The sequence below is a fragment of the Sarcophilus harrisii genome, chromosome 3 (assembly GCF_902635505.1).
Source record: "Sarcophilus harrisii chromosome 3, mSarHar1.11, whole genome shotgun sequence".
In the NCBI taxonomy this organism is placed as follows: Eukaryota; Metazoa; Chordata; class Mammalia; order Dasyuromorphia; family Dasyuridae; genus Sarcophilus; species Sarcophilus harrisii.
Genome location: NC_045428.1, coordinates 165,932,212 through 165,953,797, shown reverse-complemented (window position 1 = coordinate 165,953,797; position 21,586 = coordinate 165,932,212). Strand labels below are relative to the sequence as shown.

At 35.3% G+C, this 21,586-nt stretch overlaps 1 protein-coding gene across 13 annotated transcripts in view; it reads right to left on the bottom strand.

Moving 5' to 3' along the window:
* Window positions 1–21,586, bottom strand: part of MCF2L (MCF.2 cell line derived transforming sequence like) — a 247,192-nt gene that overhangs the window by 2,131 nt on the left and 223,475 nt on the right. For 7 of the 13 annotated variants that reach the window (XM_031958738.1, XM_031958735.1, XM_031958734.1 and 4 more), the window contains 16 exons: window positions 21,035–21,150; window positions 18,575–18,644; window positions 17,177–17,269; window positions 16,985–17,077; window positions 15,222–15,347; window positions 13,525–13,746; window positions 12,978–13,070; window positions 10,425–10,503; window positions 10,200–10,266; window positions 7,891–8,009; window positions 7,292–7,384; window positions 5,392–5,466; window positions 3,967–4,047; window positions 1,508–1,629; window positions 213–328; window positions 13–116 (listed from right to left, as the gene is read on the bottom strand). In XM_031958738.1, coding sequence (XP_031814598.1) covers window positions 13–116; window positions 213–328; window positions 1,508–1,629; window positions 3,967–4,047; window positions 5,392–5,466; window positions 7,292–7,384; window positions 7,891–8,009; window positions 10,200–10,266; window positions 10,425–10,503; window positions 12,978–13,070; window positions 13,525–13,746; window positions 15,222–15,347; window positions 16,985–17,077; window positions 17,177–17,269; window positions 18,575–18,644; window positions 21,035–21,150 — 1,669 coding nt within the window. The remainder of the gene's footprint in view (window positions 1–12; window positions 117–212; window positions 329–1,507; window positions 1,630–3,966; window positions 4,048–5,391; window positions 5,467–7,291; window positions 7,385–7,890; window positions 8,010–10,199; window positions 10,267–10,424; window positions 10,504–12,977; window positions 13,071–13,524; window positions 13,747–15,221; window positions 15,348–16,984; window positions 17,078–17,176; window positions 17,270–18,574; window positions 18,645–21,034; window positions 21,151–21,586) is intronic. The other 6 variants (XM_031958746.1, XM_031958737.1, XM_031958747.1 and 3 more) reach the window with 4 other exon arrangements.

Here is a 21,586-nt window from a genome sequence, read left to right as displayed (position 1 = left end):
CAATGGTCTTACCTGAGCTGCTCAAAGATTGAGCTGATTTTGAGTTGCTAATCAATGCTAACAGGTTGCTGGCTGGTACCCAGCCTTCCTTGCTGGTGGTCAGGTTCTTTACAAACCTAAGAAAGGTGGTGTCTGTCAAATGGTTCTATTCCATGCATTTAAAAAATAAATCTTAAAAAAAACTAAAAAGCTCAGATGATTTTTACCCTTACCAAAATCCCTCTTCTCCTTCCTGTAGCAATTCTACTATATCTCCACTTTTCACAGCAAGGGATTCTGGACCTCCTTTTTCATCATGGTCAGCTACAACTGTATATTTGCCAGGAACCTAAAGTTTGGGAAAGAGGGACAAAAAGGAAATGAAGAAAAGGTAGCAACAACAAAAAATTCTAGTATTGGGAATGTTCTTTTGGATATAAGCAAAATAACACTGTTTTGTGGGGTTTTGTTGACAATTTATAATATATATTTTATATATTCTATATATGTATATATTTTATATATACATTATATATACATATATAGAATATATAAAATATATATCTATTTATATCTATATCTATCTATCTATCTCTACACACACTAGTGTATACTGAGAGGCAATCAGGTAGTTGTGAACAGTTTTACCTCGCTGTGACAGAGTATAGAAAACAGAACAGACTTTCAGACATGGTTCTGGGCTTCATAGACAGTAGAGTAAGGGTTGGATTTTTAACATGAAACAATGACAACCCAATATAAGGCAATACCACAATTTTTGGTGTAAATTCTATAGGTGCCAAGAATGGGGGTGAATAAAGGGGAGTTTGGGAGAGTGAGGAAGTCCCTATGAGGAAATGCAAGAGGATGGAATCTGCCCATATTTGTGAACTTCAATCACATAATCAAATGAGATAATAATTATAAAGGGCTTTTTATAGTGCCTGGAACAGAGCAAGAACTATATAAATGTTAGCTGTTGTTTTTTATAATCTCTTGCCATGAGGCACTAATGTCACATTTGAAGACTTCTTTGGTTCAAATGCATTACTACAGTCAACCACAAAAGTGTACATATATCTTCATGAACAGATCTGATGATAGTTTTTAGACAAATTTACTCCAACCAACTTCATGCGCTTGTATAGATGTTCCCTGCTTTAGAAAAACTCAGGAAAATTTAAATTTATCCTCCCTCTCCCCCAATAAGAGAAAATAGTGTAATTCACATTACAAAATAGCAGCTCTCTGGAATTGAGGGGTTTTGTTTAAAGAATTATTTGGCAGAGATACTCCTCAGAGAACTGAGAAACTCTGATTTTCAGCATGAGGGGAGACTTGCAATTAGACACAAATCACAGGAGGGAGGATTAGACATTTGTGAGATTACCAGATTGCCAATGAGGAGATCAGATAAAGATGATAAAAATCTGGTTTAAGTGAATTTTTTAGAAGAATATCTTCAAAATGTAGCAAGATACACTTGTAACATGTCATAGTCAGAATAAAAATGCTTTAAAAGGTTCACCAGTTTCCTGGGTCCTGCTCCACCTTCTTCCTCTGCATCTGATGAATTGAGGGGTTCCTCAGTGCTTGACCAGCCATCATTGTCTTCAGAGGCATCAAGTGAATAGGAATTTTTAGTCCAACCTGATAAAGAAGTAAGAAATTAATTAAAATTAATATCTTAACCAAAGGTACCAACTTTGAGGCAAAAAACAGAATTTTAGAGCCCTGAATAAGTTAGACCAATATGAGCTCATATTTCCAAGGACTTCAAGTAATATAAAGTATTTTCCATACAACCACCTTTGAAAATAGGTAGTACAAGCATTATCATCTCTATTTTGCAGATGAAAAAACTAACACGCAGGTAAAGGGATATATGCCCAAGATCATGCAACTACAAAGTGTCAGAGCCATAATACGAAAATCTTAAATATTTGATCCAAGATGTACCATATCCAAATAAACATAGCATTTATGAGCAAAACTTTGGAATTCAAAGGCAAAAACTTTTGCTGCACATATATCATATATTTTTCCCAAATTCTACTATTTACTTAGATTTCAGAAATACCTAGCATAAGTGATTTAAAGTCTAGTTGTAAAATTAAATACTACGATAATAAGGATTAAAAGTTGACAAATGCTACCATCTGCCAAGCAAACACAATGAAAAGAAATTAATTCCAGATCTCTTCTTCATGCCATACTATCTATATATCTGGAGACTTTTCAAAATTGTACTTGCCCTCTACAAGGAAAGGAAGGAGATTTCTTTTCTAGCAAAAGGTATTTCTCTATTAGTCTGCTTTGGTGAACATGGATTAGCACTCCAGTAAGAACTCACCAGGAACACCTGGGATAACTATACTTCTGTCTCACATCAGAGATGACCACTTAAAAAAAAAGGACCCTGCTTTTACAAATCATCATATCATCAAGAACTAGGGGAAAAAAAGAACAATTTTTCTAATTCACTAGATTAATTTTAAAAATATCAAAAGAAGAAAAAGTATTTATGTTTTTTTGGGGTTGGGTTTCTTTTTAGATCAGATCTGTGATTTCACTGATTTAGTTTCCAACTACTAACTACTAAAGAAAATCAGCATATCCTGGGTAGTAAGTGGTTAAATGACTTATCTAGAATCATATAGCCAGTATGTGTCAGAGACAAAACTTGAACCCAGAAACTCTTAAATCCAAGGTTGTTTTCTATTAATTATACCAGTGGTTCTTAAAGTGTGATCCATAGACAAATATGTTATTTGCCCTTTTAGAATATACCTCTTCTTTTTTAACTACTTATCTGAGATCAGATTTTCTTCTTATGTTTCAACCAAAGCACTATATTGTAATAAATTCAATAGATTAAATATAGCTGTCTTTTATTAAGCCAGATTTGCAAAAACATGTAAAACAAAGCCACTAAATGTTTTTTGGAAAATAATAGTTTAATGATGTTACTATATATTGAGTTTAGCTGTATTTTTCAATGAATTAATACATATTTTAAAAATTTATCAGTTTAAATTTCAAAGACAAGAAATAGCAATAGATATAATAAACAAAAGTTCTTTAAGTCTTCAATAATTTGTTGATATGTAAAGAGGTCCTGAGACCAAAAAGTTTGAGAATTGCAACACCATACTATTCTGCCTCTATAAATGAGATAATATACTTTAAATATACAATATACACAGGTGTGTGTGTGTGTATATATATATATATATATATACACATATATATATACACATAAAGATATATCTAGATATTTCCTTTTTGTTACTGAGACTTCAATTTTGTTTTAGGACAGTGAAAATATTAATGTGAATAGACATCAAAAAGTCCAAATAACCTTTTAAAATACACTCTCTTGGTTAACAAATTTAAGCTTAATTCACATGGGAGTAAAAGCCATACTGTGTTTACAGGGCCATGCTGCTTATGATTAGGAATAAGCAGAAATGAGAAACAAAGCCATTCTAATTTCTTTTCTGGTTCTGACCCAACCAGAATACGCAACATGCATTTCCCAAATTACAATCCAGTACTGTGGGCAGCCTGATTTTCACTGGATGCAAGCAACTAAAAATAGCCAAACACAAATTTTTTGGAAAAATGGTAGGGGTAGAGTTGACTGAAGCTCAATTTACCCCATAAATGTCAATTGCTTTTAATCTCAGTGAAAAGCCTGGCTTTAAAAAGGAGGTCAAAAGACCACTTTGTGCAAGTAAAGAGGAAACAGATAAGATGGGGAGAAAAAGGAGCTTCATTCCTGTTTACTCTCTCTCTCCTTTCAGTTTGCCATTAGTCAGCAGAGTGTCTTAACTTAGCAAGAAGCATTCTAAATAGACTAGTTATAGCCAGAAAGAGCCATAGCCATTTTCAGTGCAGTTCCATTGCACACCAAGATTAGGATTCACTCTAAATTACAGCAAGATTGGGGAGCAAGGGCAGGGCCAGGCCAGTCCTGGACTTTACCTTTCCTGTGCTGGGCTGTGGGGGCCAAGTTAGATGAGCTGAACCACCTGGCCCTGGTCAGTGATACCACTGAGCTTGCATCTGTGAAAGAACTAGGAATTGTGAGTTTTTCTATGTTAACTCTTACTGTAATTTAGCATGCTTTGGGGGTCCTACCTTTTGGAACCAAAACAATTAGTGAAATGCAAAGACAAAATATTAAGTGGAAATCTATCACTAGCCACCAATTCCTCCTTAGTTGTGCTTTCCAACACTTCCACTGAGATCTATCCATAAAACCGTAGGCAAAGAGGGACTGCATGCTGAGATTGTTACTAATCTTATTTATGCTAAAGTCTATAGGACTGTGACAGCATTTGCCAAAGATAAAAATAGTGGTTGGCCTAAAGCAGAGCTCCTGGTTGTAGCATATTCTTTTACTGGGCTTGAAAATATCTGCCAAATGTCCTCTGGACAAAGATTCTTTAACAGGTCCTGGAAACTGGTACTGCATTAAAACAGACAAGGCAAGGAAACAAACATGTAAAGCTTGAAATTCGAAAGTCCCTAGAAAGTGATAAATATGGAAGAATATAACAAGACTATATTCCTGGGATTAGTTTTAGTTATAAATCACTAAAATCCTATGATTTATGTATTTATTCTAGGGAACTTTTTGACAGAACAGTACTTTATATAAAAGAACCAAATAGGTATGCATCAGCTTTAATTTCTGTAAAATCTCTCTTTAAGGGACAAATGGAAGAAGCAGATTGGATGTGAAGGGCTCTAAGTGGGTTCAAGTTTTAACTAGAAAAGCATAAGTGATAAAGTTTATAGTTAATGTCTATTCCAGCCTTATACTTGGAATAAAAAAGACAAATTTTTCCCAAATAACTTAATAAAAACTATTAAATAAACATTTAATTTAATAAATTTATTATTATTAATTATTATTTATAACATATAATAGGCATGCATGGGAAAACATAAGGATTTGAATGGACTTTTTTCTCTTTCCCTAGTGCTTGTGTTTTTGTGACAATTTGTTTTAAGTGATTAGGAAAGTTGGGATGTTTGTTACTCGGAAGTAAGTCGAAGGTAGTGAACCAGCCTGAACCCTGTAGAGTCTCTGGAGGCTAAGAATGTCTCACTTTGGGATAGGAATCGGCTAGACTCAAGTACTAAAGAAAAAACTTGGCTTAATAACAGGACTGATGGTCCTGATGGAGCTGATGTTATCATATGATTTTTTTGAATGACATAACCATAACTTTATGGTTATAAACATGTTAAGTTTTTTGCTGACAAGGAAGAAAGTGTTAAGTTCACACAAATCAATAGCCAACAGCAATACAGATGGCATCCCTGAAGTGCCCCAAAGGCTTTTCTGGTGGGACTGGAAAGTGGATTGTCATTTTGTGTACAAAAAGTTTAACACTCTACCTCTTAAACCAAAAGGAGTTGGATCACTCTTAACTTCATGTCGCTTAGCTTTTTTGTCAGGACTGGTAGGAGAAGCTGCAGGAAGATGAACAGGCAAAGGAAAAAAAAACACAGAAGAAAGATAATGAAGAATAGGAGGGAGAAATATTAAGTAGTCTGAGTTTGTTTAGAGTTGGATACAGATTTTCTTGTGGCTTTTCTTTCCACTGAAATCCTGCTCTAATGCTTCTGTATAGCATGGGGCTCTCTCGATTCTCAAAGGTTCTGCTGGAGAGAAAATGATGCATACACTGTGGTGGGTCTGACTAAGCTAAGAAAGGTTTCTAAGCAGGGGCCAGTGCCTTTGCCTCATTGAGTTTATGGAGAGGTTTACCTCTGTGGGATTGACCATGAGGGGATTAATTTTCTTGACTACTGGATCTCAAAAAGATTTACTATGGTGCAGAGGGAGTTGCAATATGTTTTGGTCAATGAAATATTCATACCCTTGAGCATCTAAATTATGGATTGAGAAAGATCTGGAAAATGGTTCCAAGAAACAAATGTAATTGCAAAACTGTTATGAGAGTGAAAATTGTAAATATAGTAAATGTAATCTAGTTATAAAGGAAGGAGTTGATTTTCAGCACAGTATAAGCTCCTTCAGAGCAGGGATTATTTTGTACTCCCAGTGCCTGGCACATAACAAGTGCCTAATATATTTTGTTAAATGAAACTCAGTTTCTGAAGGCAACTCATGGAAATGAGTCTACATTTTATAGAAACCATATAATTCTTCAAAAAGATACAGTAAAAAACAAAACATTTTGTTTTCTTTCTCATTCTTTTCCTTTTTGATTCGAGTTTTCTTATGCAGCATGATAATTGTGGAAATAGGTATCAAAGAATTGCACATGTTTAACATATATTGGATTATTTGCCATCCAGGGGAGGGGGGTGGGGAAAAGGAGGGGAAAAATTAGGAACATAAGGTTTTGTAAAGATGATTATTGAAAATTATCTATGCATATGTTTTGAAAATAAAAAACTTTAATAATAAAAAATTTTTAAAAAGGAAGCAAGATTAAATAGATTTTTAGGTTGTTACTAATTTTTTGTTGTTCTTCAGGAGGAACTTTGTTATTGTTGAGTCATTTTGGTTGTGACCCCATTTGGGTTTCTTGGCAAAGATACTGGAGTGCTTTGCCATTTTCTTCTCCAGCTCTTTTTATACATGAAGAAACTGGGACAAGTAAGGTTAGGTAACTTGCCCAGGGTCACACAGCTCTCTGTTTACTGCAACATCTAGCTGTCCCTGAGAAGATATCAACACCTAGTCTTGGTAGAAGGATTACTGACATCTTCTGCCCCTTAGCAGCAGGACATCGAGTTTCTGCAAAGGCAAGCATGGAACACTAGTGCTATTTGCCTCTCTATAACCTAAGGATATGTATAGAATTACATTTCCCAGAATGCTCAGGAAAAACCCAAAAAGGGTTGAATTCCCAGTAAACAGAGCCATGTGACTGCACTGTAACATGAGGCTCATCATTTGTCAGAAAAAGATCTGGGAAGGTTAAGAAAAGATCTGACAGGGGAAAAAAAAAGGAAGTTAGGTCTCAAAAAGCACAATGACAACAATCATTTTTGGGCAAGTCTTCTTTGGAAAAACTTTCCTTATTCAAAAGAGAAGTTAAAATTAAAAAAAACATTGTGGGTTATTATTTAATGCTGATATGCTTTGGGCATCTGAGATAATTAGGCTTAAAATTTCTTTTTACATCTCATATGCTACTCAAGAACAAGGAAGACAAAGTAACATTTGTACACAACACACCAGTGATTTGCCACACAAATACAATGACACAGTATCACAATGATGGACACAAGTGAAAAAGAGTCCAAAGTGAGTTGTGTTTACCTTTCTGACTTTTGAGGTTAGCAAAACCCTGCAGTGTAAAACGCTTTTTGGACAGTGCAGAGCCCTCTGAGGTAGAACTAGTTACTGTATCATCTATAAAGGAAAAGAAAGACAAAGAAAATGGGGAATATACACAGAATACACAAAAACTCTAAGGAAAAAGAGATACCTCAGAGGTAGCATTTAGACACAGTAATAGAGACAGCAGAGATGTATTCAGGGAAAAATGAGGACTATAGTTTATTGTTATAGATGTCTCTCTATACTCAAAGCATTCTCAAGGCTAGATTCAAATCAGGTTGTGAGCCCATCTCCAGGGGAGCATCATATTTCAGAAAAGCTTCTGTCATAGGGTTAAAGGCAATATTATTTACTTGTATTTGGAGAAATAAAGTACTACTGAGAGGAAGAAAAAGACAATATTAATTGACTTAACAAAAGTAGACCAGGAACAATAGAAGCCTGAGAGTTATCTTTGTAAACACTACCTCATAATAAAAAAGAGTGATTTTCTAACTTATATGTTACATTTAATTCAGTAACTGGGTGTAGAGGTTTGTCTACCAGTGAGTCCACAAAATGCATGCATGCAGCCTCACCTTTGCTTTTGTCTGGGTTCTTCGGCACTGATGCTGAACTGACATATCCCTCCAAGCCTGCAGGATCAGTTTTTCTTTCTTCTAATTTTTTAATATTCTTTGTTTGATTTTTTGAAGGACTAATGGATGAAGCAAAAAAAAAAACCCAACGTTAAATAATATTATTTTACAGTCACGTTCACAATTTCTCAAGGAACTTGGTATATATGGAGGTTCTTGATTCTTCTCTATTTTACATGCCTGGCAATATTTTCCTATTGAATCCTGCTTTGAGTGAGGGAATGGTTCTGTTTATAAAGTATATTAAAAAAATACTACTAGCTAGTAGGGTCTCCCCCCTTCTTTCAAGAAACATTATTTTTTTGGATAAATGCTGCCAAGGTTGAAGCTTTGGTTTAAGGTTAAGTGTTATATTCTAGGGAGAGAGAGAAGAAGGAGATCAGGCTATACAAAGGTTGTAAAGTAAGCATAGCTTCTGTCACAAGCATCCTCTTTTTAGCATGGGAAGTCAGGAGGTTTAAAAACAACATATGCTTCAAAAAATTGAAGCCACTGGCCTCTAACAAGGTGATAAAAAATGATTTTGTTGCAATAAAAAACAAATGAAAATGAGTTAGAATATAAAAATTACATTTTATTTATAAAAAACTCAGCTTCATAGCCTAATCAATCAATAATCATTTATTAAGCAATTACATGTCAGATATGGTGTTAATAGGCATTGGATATACAAAGAAAAAACAAAAAAATGGTCTTTTCCTCAAGAAGCTTATGGGGTGACAGTATAGATGGGTCAGAATTTACAAGATAAATACAGACTAGTTGGAAGATAACTTTATAGGGCCTGGCACTAGCCCAAACACTATCCACTGAGCCACAGAACTGGCTCAAGATGATTTAAGAAATCACCAAGTCAACCCCAAATCTTGTATTTTATCAGTGAGGAAATTAAAACCCAGATTTAAGTGATTTGACCATCTAAGGTGGGATTTGGTTTCAAGTGTTCTTGATTCCAAGTCCAATATTAGGTGACAATGTGTAGCAGTCCTATAATTAGTCATTTGCTATTTAGATGTTGACATAATCCTTTTAAGATTGGCAATGAATGATTGATATATACAAAAATCCAGGTTGATGCCTAGGTTTTTTCTTTTTCTTTTTTTAAGGTATTGGAAGAGATGTTTTTCTTTGTAAGCTGAAAGAATAACATCAATCCAACATGTATATATTCAACAAGTATTTATAAGTAGCTATAGTAGTAGGCACTATGCTAGGAATACAAGTTCAAAGAATGAACAACTTCTAACTTGCAAGAATCATACATTCTTGTGAGGAAAACAACAAACACATAAAAAATATATATGGCATCCCAAAACTTTAAGTGTAGTTTTAAGCCTTAATAACTAACAGATACAATTAAATAGCTCAAACTTTAATGGTTTAAAACTGCAATGAAACTTTTGGGATACCCTATAAACATAGCACAAACATAAAATAGTTAAACATAACAGTGTGGACATTTGGGAAAATCAAGTAGCCTAGTCATTAGAGAACCAGGCCTGGGGTTAGGGAATTTCATATACATGAGTTCAAATCTGGTCTTGGACTCTTACAAGCTATGTGACTCTGGGCAAGTTGCCTCGGTTTTCTCATCGATAAAATGAGCTGAAGAAGAAAATGGCAAACCACCCCAGTATCTTTCCCAAGAAAAACCCAGTTAGAGATAGAGAGAAAGCATAAGCTAGGAACAGGGAATGGGCAATGCAAAAAGTATGAAAAGGAGAGCTGATAGTATAGAACAGAGAAAGGCTAAATTACAAAAAAATAGGAACAGGAATAATGTTCAATTAGACTGGAAAGATAGATTAGAAAAGGTTGTATAGGGATTTAAAAGCCACTTTTTATATTTTACTCCAGAGGTAATTAGATTTTGCTAGAATTGGTCATTCTGACAATGGTGTGTAAGATGTATGGGGAGGAGGAAAGACTTAAAGCAGAGAGATCAATTCAGAGACTGTCATCTTGTAGTAGAGATGAAGTATTAAAGGTAATAGTTGTGTGAAGAGAAGAGATCAGATTCAAAGGGTGTTGTCAGTGTAGAAATAGTACATGATAAACATTACCCTCTAATGTGTAATATATAAAGAATACTAGGGGTGTTTTTAGAGTTGGAAGCAATGTTAGAGGCCATTCAACCCCCTCAGAGAAGGAGAAAGCTTAGAGGGATATTGTCAGATAAAGAAAATGAGACTACACTCTGGAGCCAAAAAGCCTACCATGCTTCACATGCTATATTTATGGCCACCCACCTTGTGTTAGAGGATGTAGGTAATGGCAGGCTCTGAGTCTGCTCCAATGCTCGGTGCTGACTAGCCTCTGTAAGAAAGGACAAACACAGGGCAGGATGTATTTGTATATAAGAAAGACTTTTGGAGTTTGACTTTTTTTTTAAACAGGTAGAAGTTTAAAGATTTTTTTCCCCTCTAAGTAGAAATCAGTTGGGTGCACAGAATTCTGGAGAAAGAACTATTTACCTCTACAAGCCTGCAGCTGACTGGTTAAGACTTTCCGGATTTCATTTACCCAGGTTGCTTTAATTTCAGGAGTTGGAGCCTGCCAAAAAAGTGAAAAGTCAGCAAACAAGTAATGAATCTCCTTTGTACAATAAATGTGTATTTTATTCATCCAACTCCATGCACAAAGATGTAACTTTAGTACTTCTTAGATCATCTGAATGGAATGCCATACACAAGAGTAAAAGAAGAGTGTGATAGGACTGGTGGGTATGAGTTAGTGGTTTGAATCCAGGACACAAGCTAGTATTTTTTTCCTTTAGGAAATGATATTATCTCTTTTGTTCTTTTCAAATGAATACTAGAAATTGATAGGCCCGGGACAGGTTATTCAACTGCTTTTCATCCAAGTTTCTTCTTGGGGAAAAGAAGAAAAAATAGTAATTTTCCTTCTGTAATTGTAGTGAAGCTTAAGAATTTCTAGAATAGCTTTACTTTGTACCTCAAAACAGCAATTCAATTAGGATTTTATTTTTAAAAAATAGACTGGATCTGTGATTTCTTGGAAATGGGAACTTTCTATCAGTACAGGTTGCGTCTTTACTCTTCCTTAATAGTTTTTGAAAAGAGTTACTGGGAAGTGAGAGAATAATTGTATTTCTCAGAGTCACACAGTTAGTATATGTCATAGGTGGGAATTGAATCCAGGTGTTCCTGATTTCCAAACTAATCCTTATCACCCCATGCTCCCCTCCCTCAGGGCTCCATACAATGTCTCAGTGCTAATTGTATTCATATTCTACATAAACTGCTCTCATGATAAATTAATCATTTGGGGAAGCTGAGGTCAAGAGCCTGTCCTCTACTAAAATTCTGCAGTTCTACTTTTATAAGCCTCTGAATTCAGCCTCCTTAAGGATTCTCCTATGCAATGAAGATTTGGTCAAGAGAGAGGCAGTAGTACAAGAAACTTGATAAATCAATGATTCAACAAATATTCATTAATTACTTATGTACCAAATACTGTGGTAGTTGAAGATAAAAAGAAAAGAAAACAAAACAATCCCTGTTCTCAAAAAGCCTACATTCTACTGTGAAGAAACATGTAAATAAAAAATATATTCAAAGTAAATTTGAAGTAATTTAGGGGCTAAGAGAATTCATGTAGGAGGTTTCACTTGAGTCAAGACATTCTACTATGTGGAAGTGAGGAGGGAGAGTATTCCAGGTGTTAAGCATAGGTTTCCATTCCTATTCCAATTAATTCCAGAAGTCCTAGACAGCTTGGATCAGGAAGGGACACACAGGAAATAATTTTGTCATTGTTGCTATTTGTCTTTATCTAGAAACCCAAAACCTTCATGATCCTTTTAGACTGAGCTCATGTAGTTGACTCATCATTGATTGAATTCATCTCTGGGACTTCGGTAATTAATAGGGGTGGGGATGGACCTACACACAGGATGGCAGTCAGTGGAAAAGCAGAATTGGATGTAACTATTATTCCTCAATTCTGCCTATGTTGTTGCCATAGCTCAATTCAAGGGAACATCCATTCTTTATATTTGTAGCCCAATTATAGGTCCTAAAAGGAACCTAAAGTTACATTACATTGTCATACCCCTCCCCTGGCTCATTAGTTATGCTTTCTCTCCTCAGGGGTGAAAGATTATGGTTTCCATCATAATAGCACAGTCACGTTGGAGCTGCTGGTTTGGATAAAAGATGAGGAACATGACTTAGTGCCAAAAGAGAGGCATACTGGGTTGGGTACTCCTGAAGAGTTTACAAAGCAGGTCACATTCTGAGTAAATAAGAAGGTGGGGAAGGAATCTTTGAGTTGGAGACAGAACTCTTTGACCATGGAGCCCTAGCCTCCATGATTTTAAAAAACCCTAATTTTGAATAAATAAACTGCAGGAATCAGTCACAAAATAGGTGTAGATGTTTTCAAAAATGGTCATGTAGTTTCTAAGGGTGGTTCCCTTGTTTTCATGTTGCAGTGTGTACAAATGAATAATTTGGCCCAAGGTACATCAGGATAAACACTGTATAGAGTCAGCTGGTCCCCTCACCAGGTTCATCTGCAGAGTAACAGGGAGCCCAAGTAAAACTCAAGGGTTTTTGTCTTCTTAAAGCTGATTTTTCATTTTTTCCTCCATGCATGTCTCTATTGTTCAAATAATAACATTTAAAAAAAAATATATATATATATATATATATATATATATATATATTTATAAAATGCCCCAATGTGTCTTTTAGCTCAAAGACTTGTAACTTTACAAAAAGGCAAAATGTTAGTTCTTTTTAAGGCCTTTTTTCCTGGCAGCTATTAATACAACTTTGAATCTTCTCAGACTTGCATTAGGAAAATGATTACAGCCTACATTTTCATTTTCCATCTACCTCAAACACATTTCCTTGTCCTGCCAAGTTCCTATTAGAATGACATGGTTAATTTTGCTGAATTTGGGTGCATAGGCCTAGGGAAACATTACAAAATTCAACACGGTAACAACAAAGGAAATGAAAACCTTATTTGAAAAATAGTAATTGGCATGCCACCCCTACCTGTATTATGTAAACCTCTTCCCTTGCATTATACCAGATTTCAAATTTCTTAACATCCCCTTTAACATTCTCTGTTATTCCAACAGCAGTCATCTGGCAAACACAAGACACAGAGAAAAGGCATAAATACATGCAGGAAACTAATTTTTATTAAAAATATTCCAAAGATGACATCCAGGTCTTAAAAAAGTCCCCACCATCTTTTAAAGTCCTACTTATGCACCCTTGGGACTTGAAGGTAACTAGATTTTTTTAGTTACCAAGAAACAAGTATTTATTAAGCACCCACCATGTGCTAGGACTATGTGCGAAGCACTCATTTGGCCTCACAATAATCCTGAAAGGTAGGTACTATTATAATCCCAGTTTTATAGATGAGGAAACATAGAACTAGTTGGTGTCTGAAACTGGATTTGAACTCAGATAAAACACAATCAGATATATTCTTCATATTTTTTTTCTTTGTAGATTAAATTTTTCAGACAGAGAGAGGAGTACTTTTGTCAAAAACTAAAATTTCATTGCTTTAGTCTAAATGTTTACTTACATTTAAGGATTGCTTGTAACTGTATGAAGGGGCTTTTTCATATCCTTCTCCATTCTCTTCTCTCTTTTTACAGAACAAAACCGCTTTCTCATGGAGGAACAGATGTCTCTGCATTGGCTTAAATCGGGCCAGGTCTTTCACTTTGGCATGACCCTTTTTGTGATCTGTCCAAACACTGAATGAGCCTTGCATTAAGAGCTTGCCTAGTTCATTTAAGTTTCCCTTAAAAAAGAAAAAGAGAATTAATTATATTTTAAAATTATATTTTTAAAATTTATAGAAAACTCTGGAGTGAACAAAATGCTGAACCTGGAATCTGGAAGACCAGATTTTTACTTTTAAAAGACATTTACTAGCAAGGGCAGTTATGTGATGGTAGTGAATAGAGTGCCAAGTCTGGAATTAGAAAGACTCATCCTTCTTGAGTTCAAATTTGAATCCAGATACTTACTTGCCATATGGCCCCAGGTTAGTCCCTTAATTCTGACTGTCTCAGTTTCCTCAAGTTTCCTCAACTATAAAATGAGCTGGTAAAGGAAATGACAAACCACTCCAGTATTTTTGCCAAGAAAACCTCAAATGGAATTAGGAAGAGCTAGACACTCCTGAACAACAATAAACAGTAATTCCTGTGAATGGGCTCTAAATTGCTCCATCAAAATGACAACTGAGTTGGTTTTTAATAATGTATTCAATGCTAGATGGTGCCATAGTAGACAGATTAATGCCACTGATTTAAGTTGATGGGAAGCCTACATACAAGGCTGGCTTTGGTTCTCTTTACAAGAAAAGAGTTGTCTGGACCCCTATGATTTTTATCTCACAGGAAACACCTGGATGAGGCTTAGCAACTTCTGTGCAACTTTATAGTCTTAGAAAGCTGCCTGAAACAGAGCTGCCAACATGCAGCCCCTACTAGATTAAAATATAATTGGGAAATATTTTCTAAAATAAATAAAAATACAATAAAGCACCGTCACTCAGTTGTGGCTATTCAGTACTGACTCTTCATGAAGTTTCCTTGGCAAAGATACTGGAGTAAACACTCCATTTCCTTCTCCAACTCATTTTACAGATGAGGAAACTAAGGCAAAGTTAAGTGACTTACCCATAGACACACTGCTAGTAAGTGATTGAGGTTGGATTTATACTAAGGAAGATGAATCTTTCTAACTCCAGGCCTGACATTTGATCCATCATGCCATCTAGTTACTAGATAACATCATATTTTAAAACTAAATTAGTATGTTGCTGATAGGAATTTCCCTTTCTATTTGATTTTGGTACTACTGGCATAGAGCTTTCAGCAGTTAAGTGACTTCCAAGGTCATACAGAAAGTTTATATTAGAGGCAAGACTAGAATCCAGGTCTTTCTGGCTTTAAGGGCAGCTTTATATCCGCAGTAATACCTCTCACATAGTAAGTGAATCATAGGATATATAAATAAGTTTCTAAGGCTGCCAAAACTCACCTAGCATATGACAGTCACTTAGAACTTCGGAAGTATTACTTCTTTTCACTTTAAAACTCTGCAGACTTCTATTATTATATATGTCATATAATACATAATTTTATCATATATCATAGTATCACACTGATGAGATCATTGAAGGAAAGTAAATGGCTGTTCCCTTTGACAGGGATTAGGTTCAATTCTTCAATTAGAGTATCTTCCACTTAAATGACTGTCACTTACATCATAGCCAGTGATGGCAATCAGGTGCATGGAATCATTGACAGCTTTGAGAATTCCAAGGATAGAAGTCAAGGCTTCTTGTAGATCTTCGGCTCCTTCACAATTTTTACTATATTTCAGCATTTCCTGAAGGGCAGGGTACACAAAAATAAATGTTCTTAGGATTATACAACCATCACCAAAAACATATCAATATCTTTGGGAAATATACATCCAGATGCTTGCAGGAAAAAAAGAGGCTAATATCTTGTGCTCTGATTAATATTGTTCAAACTATGTTTTACCTTTAAGGTGCTTCCCAAAGAGTGACCCTTAGAATCATTAGGAGGGCTTCTTGTGCCTAGACAAACACGGCTCCACTGCTTGGTAGATTCCCGAGTTTCATTCAAGGTTCAATTAATAAGCTCTCTTCTAAGAAGCCACATTTCCTGAATCCTCCTACTTGCTAGTGATCTCTACCTCCTCAATTTATCATATTTATATTTATCTATGTATCTCTACTACTTAATTAGCTCCTCAGAATGGAGCACTAATGAAAATTTCATCAATGACATTTTGGAAATTCTTGAAAATTATTTCTGAATAATTCTTAAATTGGGCAAATTTGATAGCAAATTCATGAAACAAACCCAGAATTTTTTCTCCCTGAGGCAATTGGGGTTAAGTGACTTATCCAGGATCACATAGGAAGAGTTAAGTGTCTGAAGTCAAATTTGAACTCAGGTCCTTTTGACTTCAGGCTGGTGCTCTATTCACAGCGCCACCTTGCTGCCCCACAAACCCAGAACTTTGATAAAAACTTACTAAGTAATGTCTTCAATATGCCTCTTCCTGATCCTATTTAGGCAACTCACCTCCTCCCCTAACCAAACACTTAATATCCTTTTGCTGCTGCTTGAATGTCCAGGTACCCCTCTAGATGTATCATTAATATGCAGAATGTTTCAAATTCCAAGTATTTCATTATTTGCTCCTCTTATCAAAATTCACCTAGCTTAATTTCCATTCATCTCAAGGCCTTGCTAGGTGACTGGCTAGGTCATCTGAGAAAATCTCTGCTAAGGGTATTCATGGCTGATAAGTAGTGACCTTCAGAATACAGGGTACTCAAATCAGTTCCATTTGTTCAATAATGAAGAGAACCACCTATACCCAGTGAAAGAACTCTGGGAAATGAGTGTGAATCATAACATAGCATTTCCATTCCCTCTGTTTTTTTCCGCCTGCATTTTTGATTTCCTTCTCAAATTAATTTTATTTTATTTCTAAGTCTAATTTTTCTTGGGCAGCAAAATAACCGTATAGATATGTATAAATATATTGTATTTAACATATACTTTTACATATTTAACATGTATTGGTCTACCTGCCATCTAGGGGAGGGGATGAGGGGAAGAAGCAGAAAAGTTAGAAGAGAAGGTTATGCAAGGGGCATTGCCGAAAAATTACCCATGAATATATCTTGTAAATAAAAAGCTATAATAAAAAAGAATGCAGGGTACCTTCACCATTAATATGGAAGTTTCAGGGAGCCACATGGTTTTTTTTTCTTCAGGAAACAGTAAAGCTGTGGCTATGACTTTCTCTGTTAAGTGGAACTGTCATTTAAAGGCTGGTCACATTTGGGCAAAAATGTAAAACTAGCTTAAATTATTCTGACTTTTATTATTTTGGCTATGTTATTCTACTAAATTTTTAGCAAACAACAACAAAAAAAGTCAAAAATTGGCCACTGATAAAAAAAATGCCAATATCATTCCTACCTTTAATAACAGCTGATACTTGGTTATTCTTTGTACAGGTTTTAGCAAATAAGAATCCAAGCTGAGTTTGTGATCAAGTTTTTTCTGGCATTCCTGTGAACAAGTCAGAAATCTTGAATTATACAATGGTCATCTTAGTGACCAATTAAATCAGCACATGGAATGAGCCCAAAGAAGCATATGGAAATATACCTGGAAAAATACACAGTCTGAGCACTGCCTCCATAGACTTTCTGATCTGGGTTTATTTTGACAATACTTCTCATAAATCTGAAAATCTTCCATCTGCATGTAGGAATTAAAAAAGTTATCAGTTGGATCTGCTAAAGAGAACAAGACAGATCATATTCCAAAGGAGTCTCTGGATTTTTCCCACAAATCTAGCATGATTTATATCATTTATAAAACTTTGCAGTATGGAGGAGCTGATACCATGAGGATAAAACTGACTTCTAGGCAAGGTAGTTTGGGTATTTTTTATCCTTTAGAATTGAGTCACGACAACAGTCAATATTCCCTAAAATTGTACCTGGATGAAATACACAATCAAAACAAAATATTTCTCATTAACCATTATCTGAGAAGGCAAACGGGAAAATAGAATGGTCCTTAAAAAATACTTGCCACATGGCTTCCTTGGCATTTAAATCCAACTTAGGACAAATATACTACCAAATGTAACCTGACATGGATCATAAGTTTAGAACTAAAAGGAAGGGAACAGAAAAGAAACCAAGGCATAAAGAAATTAAATGATTTGCTCAGCATCACACAGTATCTGATGTAGGATTCAAATACAAGTCTTCTGATTCCACTGCCCTGCCTTTTGGTAAAATGTGGTGAAGCAGTTTGTCTTATACTTCCAGGAAGTTCTTTTTTTGGCCTGGCATAGGTCATTTACATGACCTATTTAGTTTATAAATAAGAAAGTTATGTTATAACTTTGCCACTAGCAGTTTCAATACTGTGCTTATAGTCAGAACACCTTTTTCCTTGCTTGAATTTAACTCAATGGATTTGGCCTTTTTTTTTTTTTTTTTTTTTTTGATCTTGGGTAAGTTTTAAAACAAACCACAGAAAGACCATTTATTTATTTTACTTAAATATCAGCTCTTCAAAGATAAACATATTTCAAGAGTAGCAACTTATTTTCTTTTTTCAACAAAGGGTTTTTTTTGAATCCTCAAAATGTAACCACCAAGAGTTTCCCATGAACTAGACTGGGCCAAATGATTAACATTCTCATTTCCTTTAGGCCCCCCCCCCAATATTTTTCTTTTGATCATTGGCTACTCTGTTTCATAGGAACTACTCAATTTTGCAACAAATTAGTAAGTTTCCCTTTTAGGAAAATTAGTTGTTTATGATAAATGGCAAAGGAAATAAGAATACTATTTTATTCCCTTCAATTTTTTTAAAATTGAGCTTTAAAGGGTCATTTTCACCAGACTTGCAATTTACCTGGTGAGAATGAGGAAAACCAATGGAGATTAAGATCACAATGATTTAGTTATTTTAGCTAGAAATAGAAAGTTAAAAAACAGTGTGAGGTAGCATATCTATTGTTACTGGTTTATAATACATACATACCCTTTCTAGAAAACACCTTCCTACCAGTTCTGGGTAGTCTATGTAGTTTTCAAGTTCTCTCAGGAATATTCTAAACAGAGGAAGTTTTTATTAGAATTTATGGGGAAAAAAAGAATCTAAAAAGGAAACTATTTCCAATAACTATTCCCTCCCCCGCCCCAGAAGCCCTTTTCCAATCCCTCCCTCTGAAAAAATCCTTGAGATTTTTTTATTGTTTAAAAAAAAAGTTACAGAAATAGATTATGGTATCAATCCTGTCTGACTTGAGTAACCAAGGGGCTGAACTTGTAGACTAAAGAAATGGGTTATACCTCTGGACCCTCTCTTAATATACATCTAGTTGATATGCAAAATTCCCTTCAAAATATTTAATTTATAAATGTACGTGGAAGAATTTACAATCAGAGAAGCTGATTGCTCAAAAATTATTCAAGCCAGTCCCCTCATGTGGCAGATGGAGAGAGAGGGGTTTTGTATCATAGGATAGAAAACTGGACAGGACACTTTGGGATTGATACAACCTAACTTTCTTAGTTCTACTGATAAGGGTTTTGAGGCCCATAAAGCTTAAGTTACTTGACCAAAGACATAGCTAATAAGAAAGGAGATGCAAGCTCAGGTTTTCTTACTCCAAATGCTTTGATCCTCTCTCTACACCAATGATATCCCTTACATTTTTTGTTCTACAAACTCCTTTTAACAAAAATTAAATGTAACATAAACTCCAAGGGTAATTTAATGTATTACTCATGTTGTTTTTCAGTAGTTTTCAGTTGCATGTGATTCTTTCTGACCCCATTTGAAGTTTTCTTGGCAAAGATACTGGAATGGTTTGCCATTTCCTTCTCCAGCTTATTTTACAGACGAAGAAACCAAGGCAAATAGGGACTTGTCCCAAGTCATTGAGGCCAGATTTCAACTTAGTCTTAACTTTTTCTAACTGTAGACTCAGCACTATATTCACTCTTCCACCTAGCTGCCCCCTTCTCCATAATGGGACTCAGTGAATTGCATCATGCAACCTCCCTATCTTGTCAGATCAAATTAGAGGCTGCTGGGTTGGATAGAGTGGACAGAGTACTGGGTAATCAGTGTCATCAGAAGGTATGTTTGAGCTTCATGGGAAAAAAATCAACTTTATTATAATACTTTAAAATATACCAGTGACTTTTGCATACTCTGAATCTATGAAATGACTGAAACAAGGATTAAGCTGGAGCATATCCACTTTGTTTACCTCCTAATACAAGGTGCCTTGTGTGTTTGGGAAATAAAATATCAAGGACTGGGTTAATTGGGGTTAAATCCTCTACAATCGGATGGGGTGAGAGATATAGATGATAGAAGGGAAAAAAGAATATGAAAAAATAGAAAGCCCCAAACTCCCTTAAAGCTCTCCTCCCAAATATTAGAGCAGGGTGGGTAATGTAGATTCCCATGGTCTGTTGGCCTTCCCAAGTCCCAAGGTGGGGCATCCATCTACTCCAGCCATCACAGCTGATTCCTGGGGAAGATTCAACTATGATTTGTTTTTCATTACACAGGATAAAATAATTTCCAATAAACTTATCCTCTGATTATTATCACTACAACCTCTATTTTGAACTGTCCTTTTCTTATCCCCTGAAGGAAAGTATAGAAATACACACTCTGCCCCTATGCCCCTATGATAGGGAATGCTGAAGAAATTATCCACGCTACTCCCCATAAACCTGGAAGAGGCAAAAATGATCATTTCAGAACAAAGATCCCACACCCAGCCCCAGGAGGATAAAAAGAGAAAAGCAATAAACTTCCCATATTAATTTGCTCTTTTTTAGCCATGCCCAGGAAAACAGATGGCCCTTGATCTGTGTGTCATAAGGTCAAAAACATTATCCATGCTGACAGATTTTGTTATTGTTAACACTGAATGCTTCCCCAAAATGCCAAACTGAGAGGGTAATGAGAAGGAGGATTTCTTCTTACCAACAAGATAGAAAGGGTGATGATTTGGGGAAAGACATTTGGGCAATTCAATGAATTGCCAGCATGGTTTAGTAGTGCCATGACTTTTTTTTTTCTCAAGACATAATATAGGAACACTGGAATGTCTATTCTACCAGCCATTAATACCCAAGGAGAATGCCTTCCACTGGACATTCAACAACTGAAAAAAATGTGCTTATCTTCTTGGTTTTTCATATCTAATTCAGAACCATCCTCAAATTTTAATAACTTCTAGTTGATTGTATGTTTCAAAATAGATATGTACTACTTTAGCATCCACTACTAGGTTCTGTAACTTTGTAATCTCTCTTAATAGAAAATAATACATAATTTAAAAATTCAGCACATGATCTAGGGTAGTTGATTTGAACTTTAAACCCTTTTAATGGAATAGTGCAGTAAGATACATCATTTATTTTAAAGAGAAGATACAATGTACTTTCTCAAATACAGAAGAACAATGCCCTTTACCTGTTATGGAAGTGATAAATCTCCTCCATATTCCCAAATAGAACATCCTTCTTATTTTGGAGGGCTGGTGAAATGAGATGCATCATTAGTGGATTATCCATCTCTGCAGCATATCCCTATGGTGCATAAAGAAGAAAATGAATGACTCTTACTTCCAGTTGTTATTTGACTCATGAAACTCAACTGGCAAACAGATCAACAAGTCTTAGCCCAACTGTGCAAAGTCATTTGGGGGTATGTGTATAGATGATCAATTAATATAATGTGGTATTTTATTTTGTTTGCTTTATGCTTTATTTGTGATATCGAATCTCTTTTTTTCATCCAGGTTAAAAATGCAGCAGGCATTGTGTTAAGTGATGGGCATATAAAAAGAAGCAAAAGACAGGCCTTCCGTGCATAGAGCTGGCAGTATAATAGGGGAGACAATGAGCAAACAAATGTGAATCAAAAAAGCTATATACAGGATAAATAAGAAATAAATGGGAGAAGGCACTGAAATTAAGACAAACTAAAAAAAGTTTCCTTTAGAAGATGAAAGAGAAAGGCAGT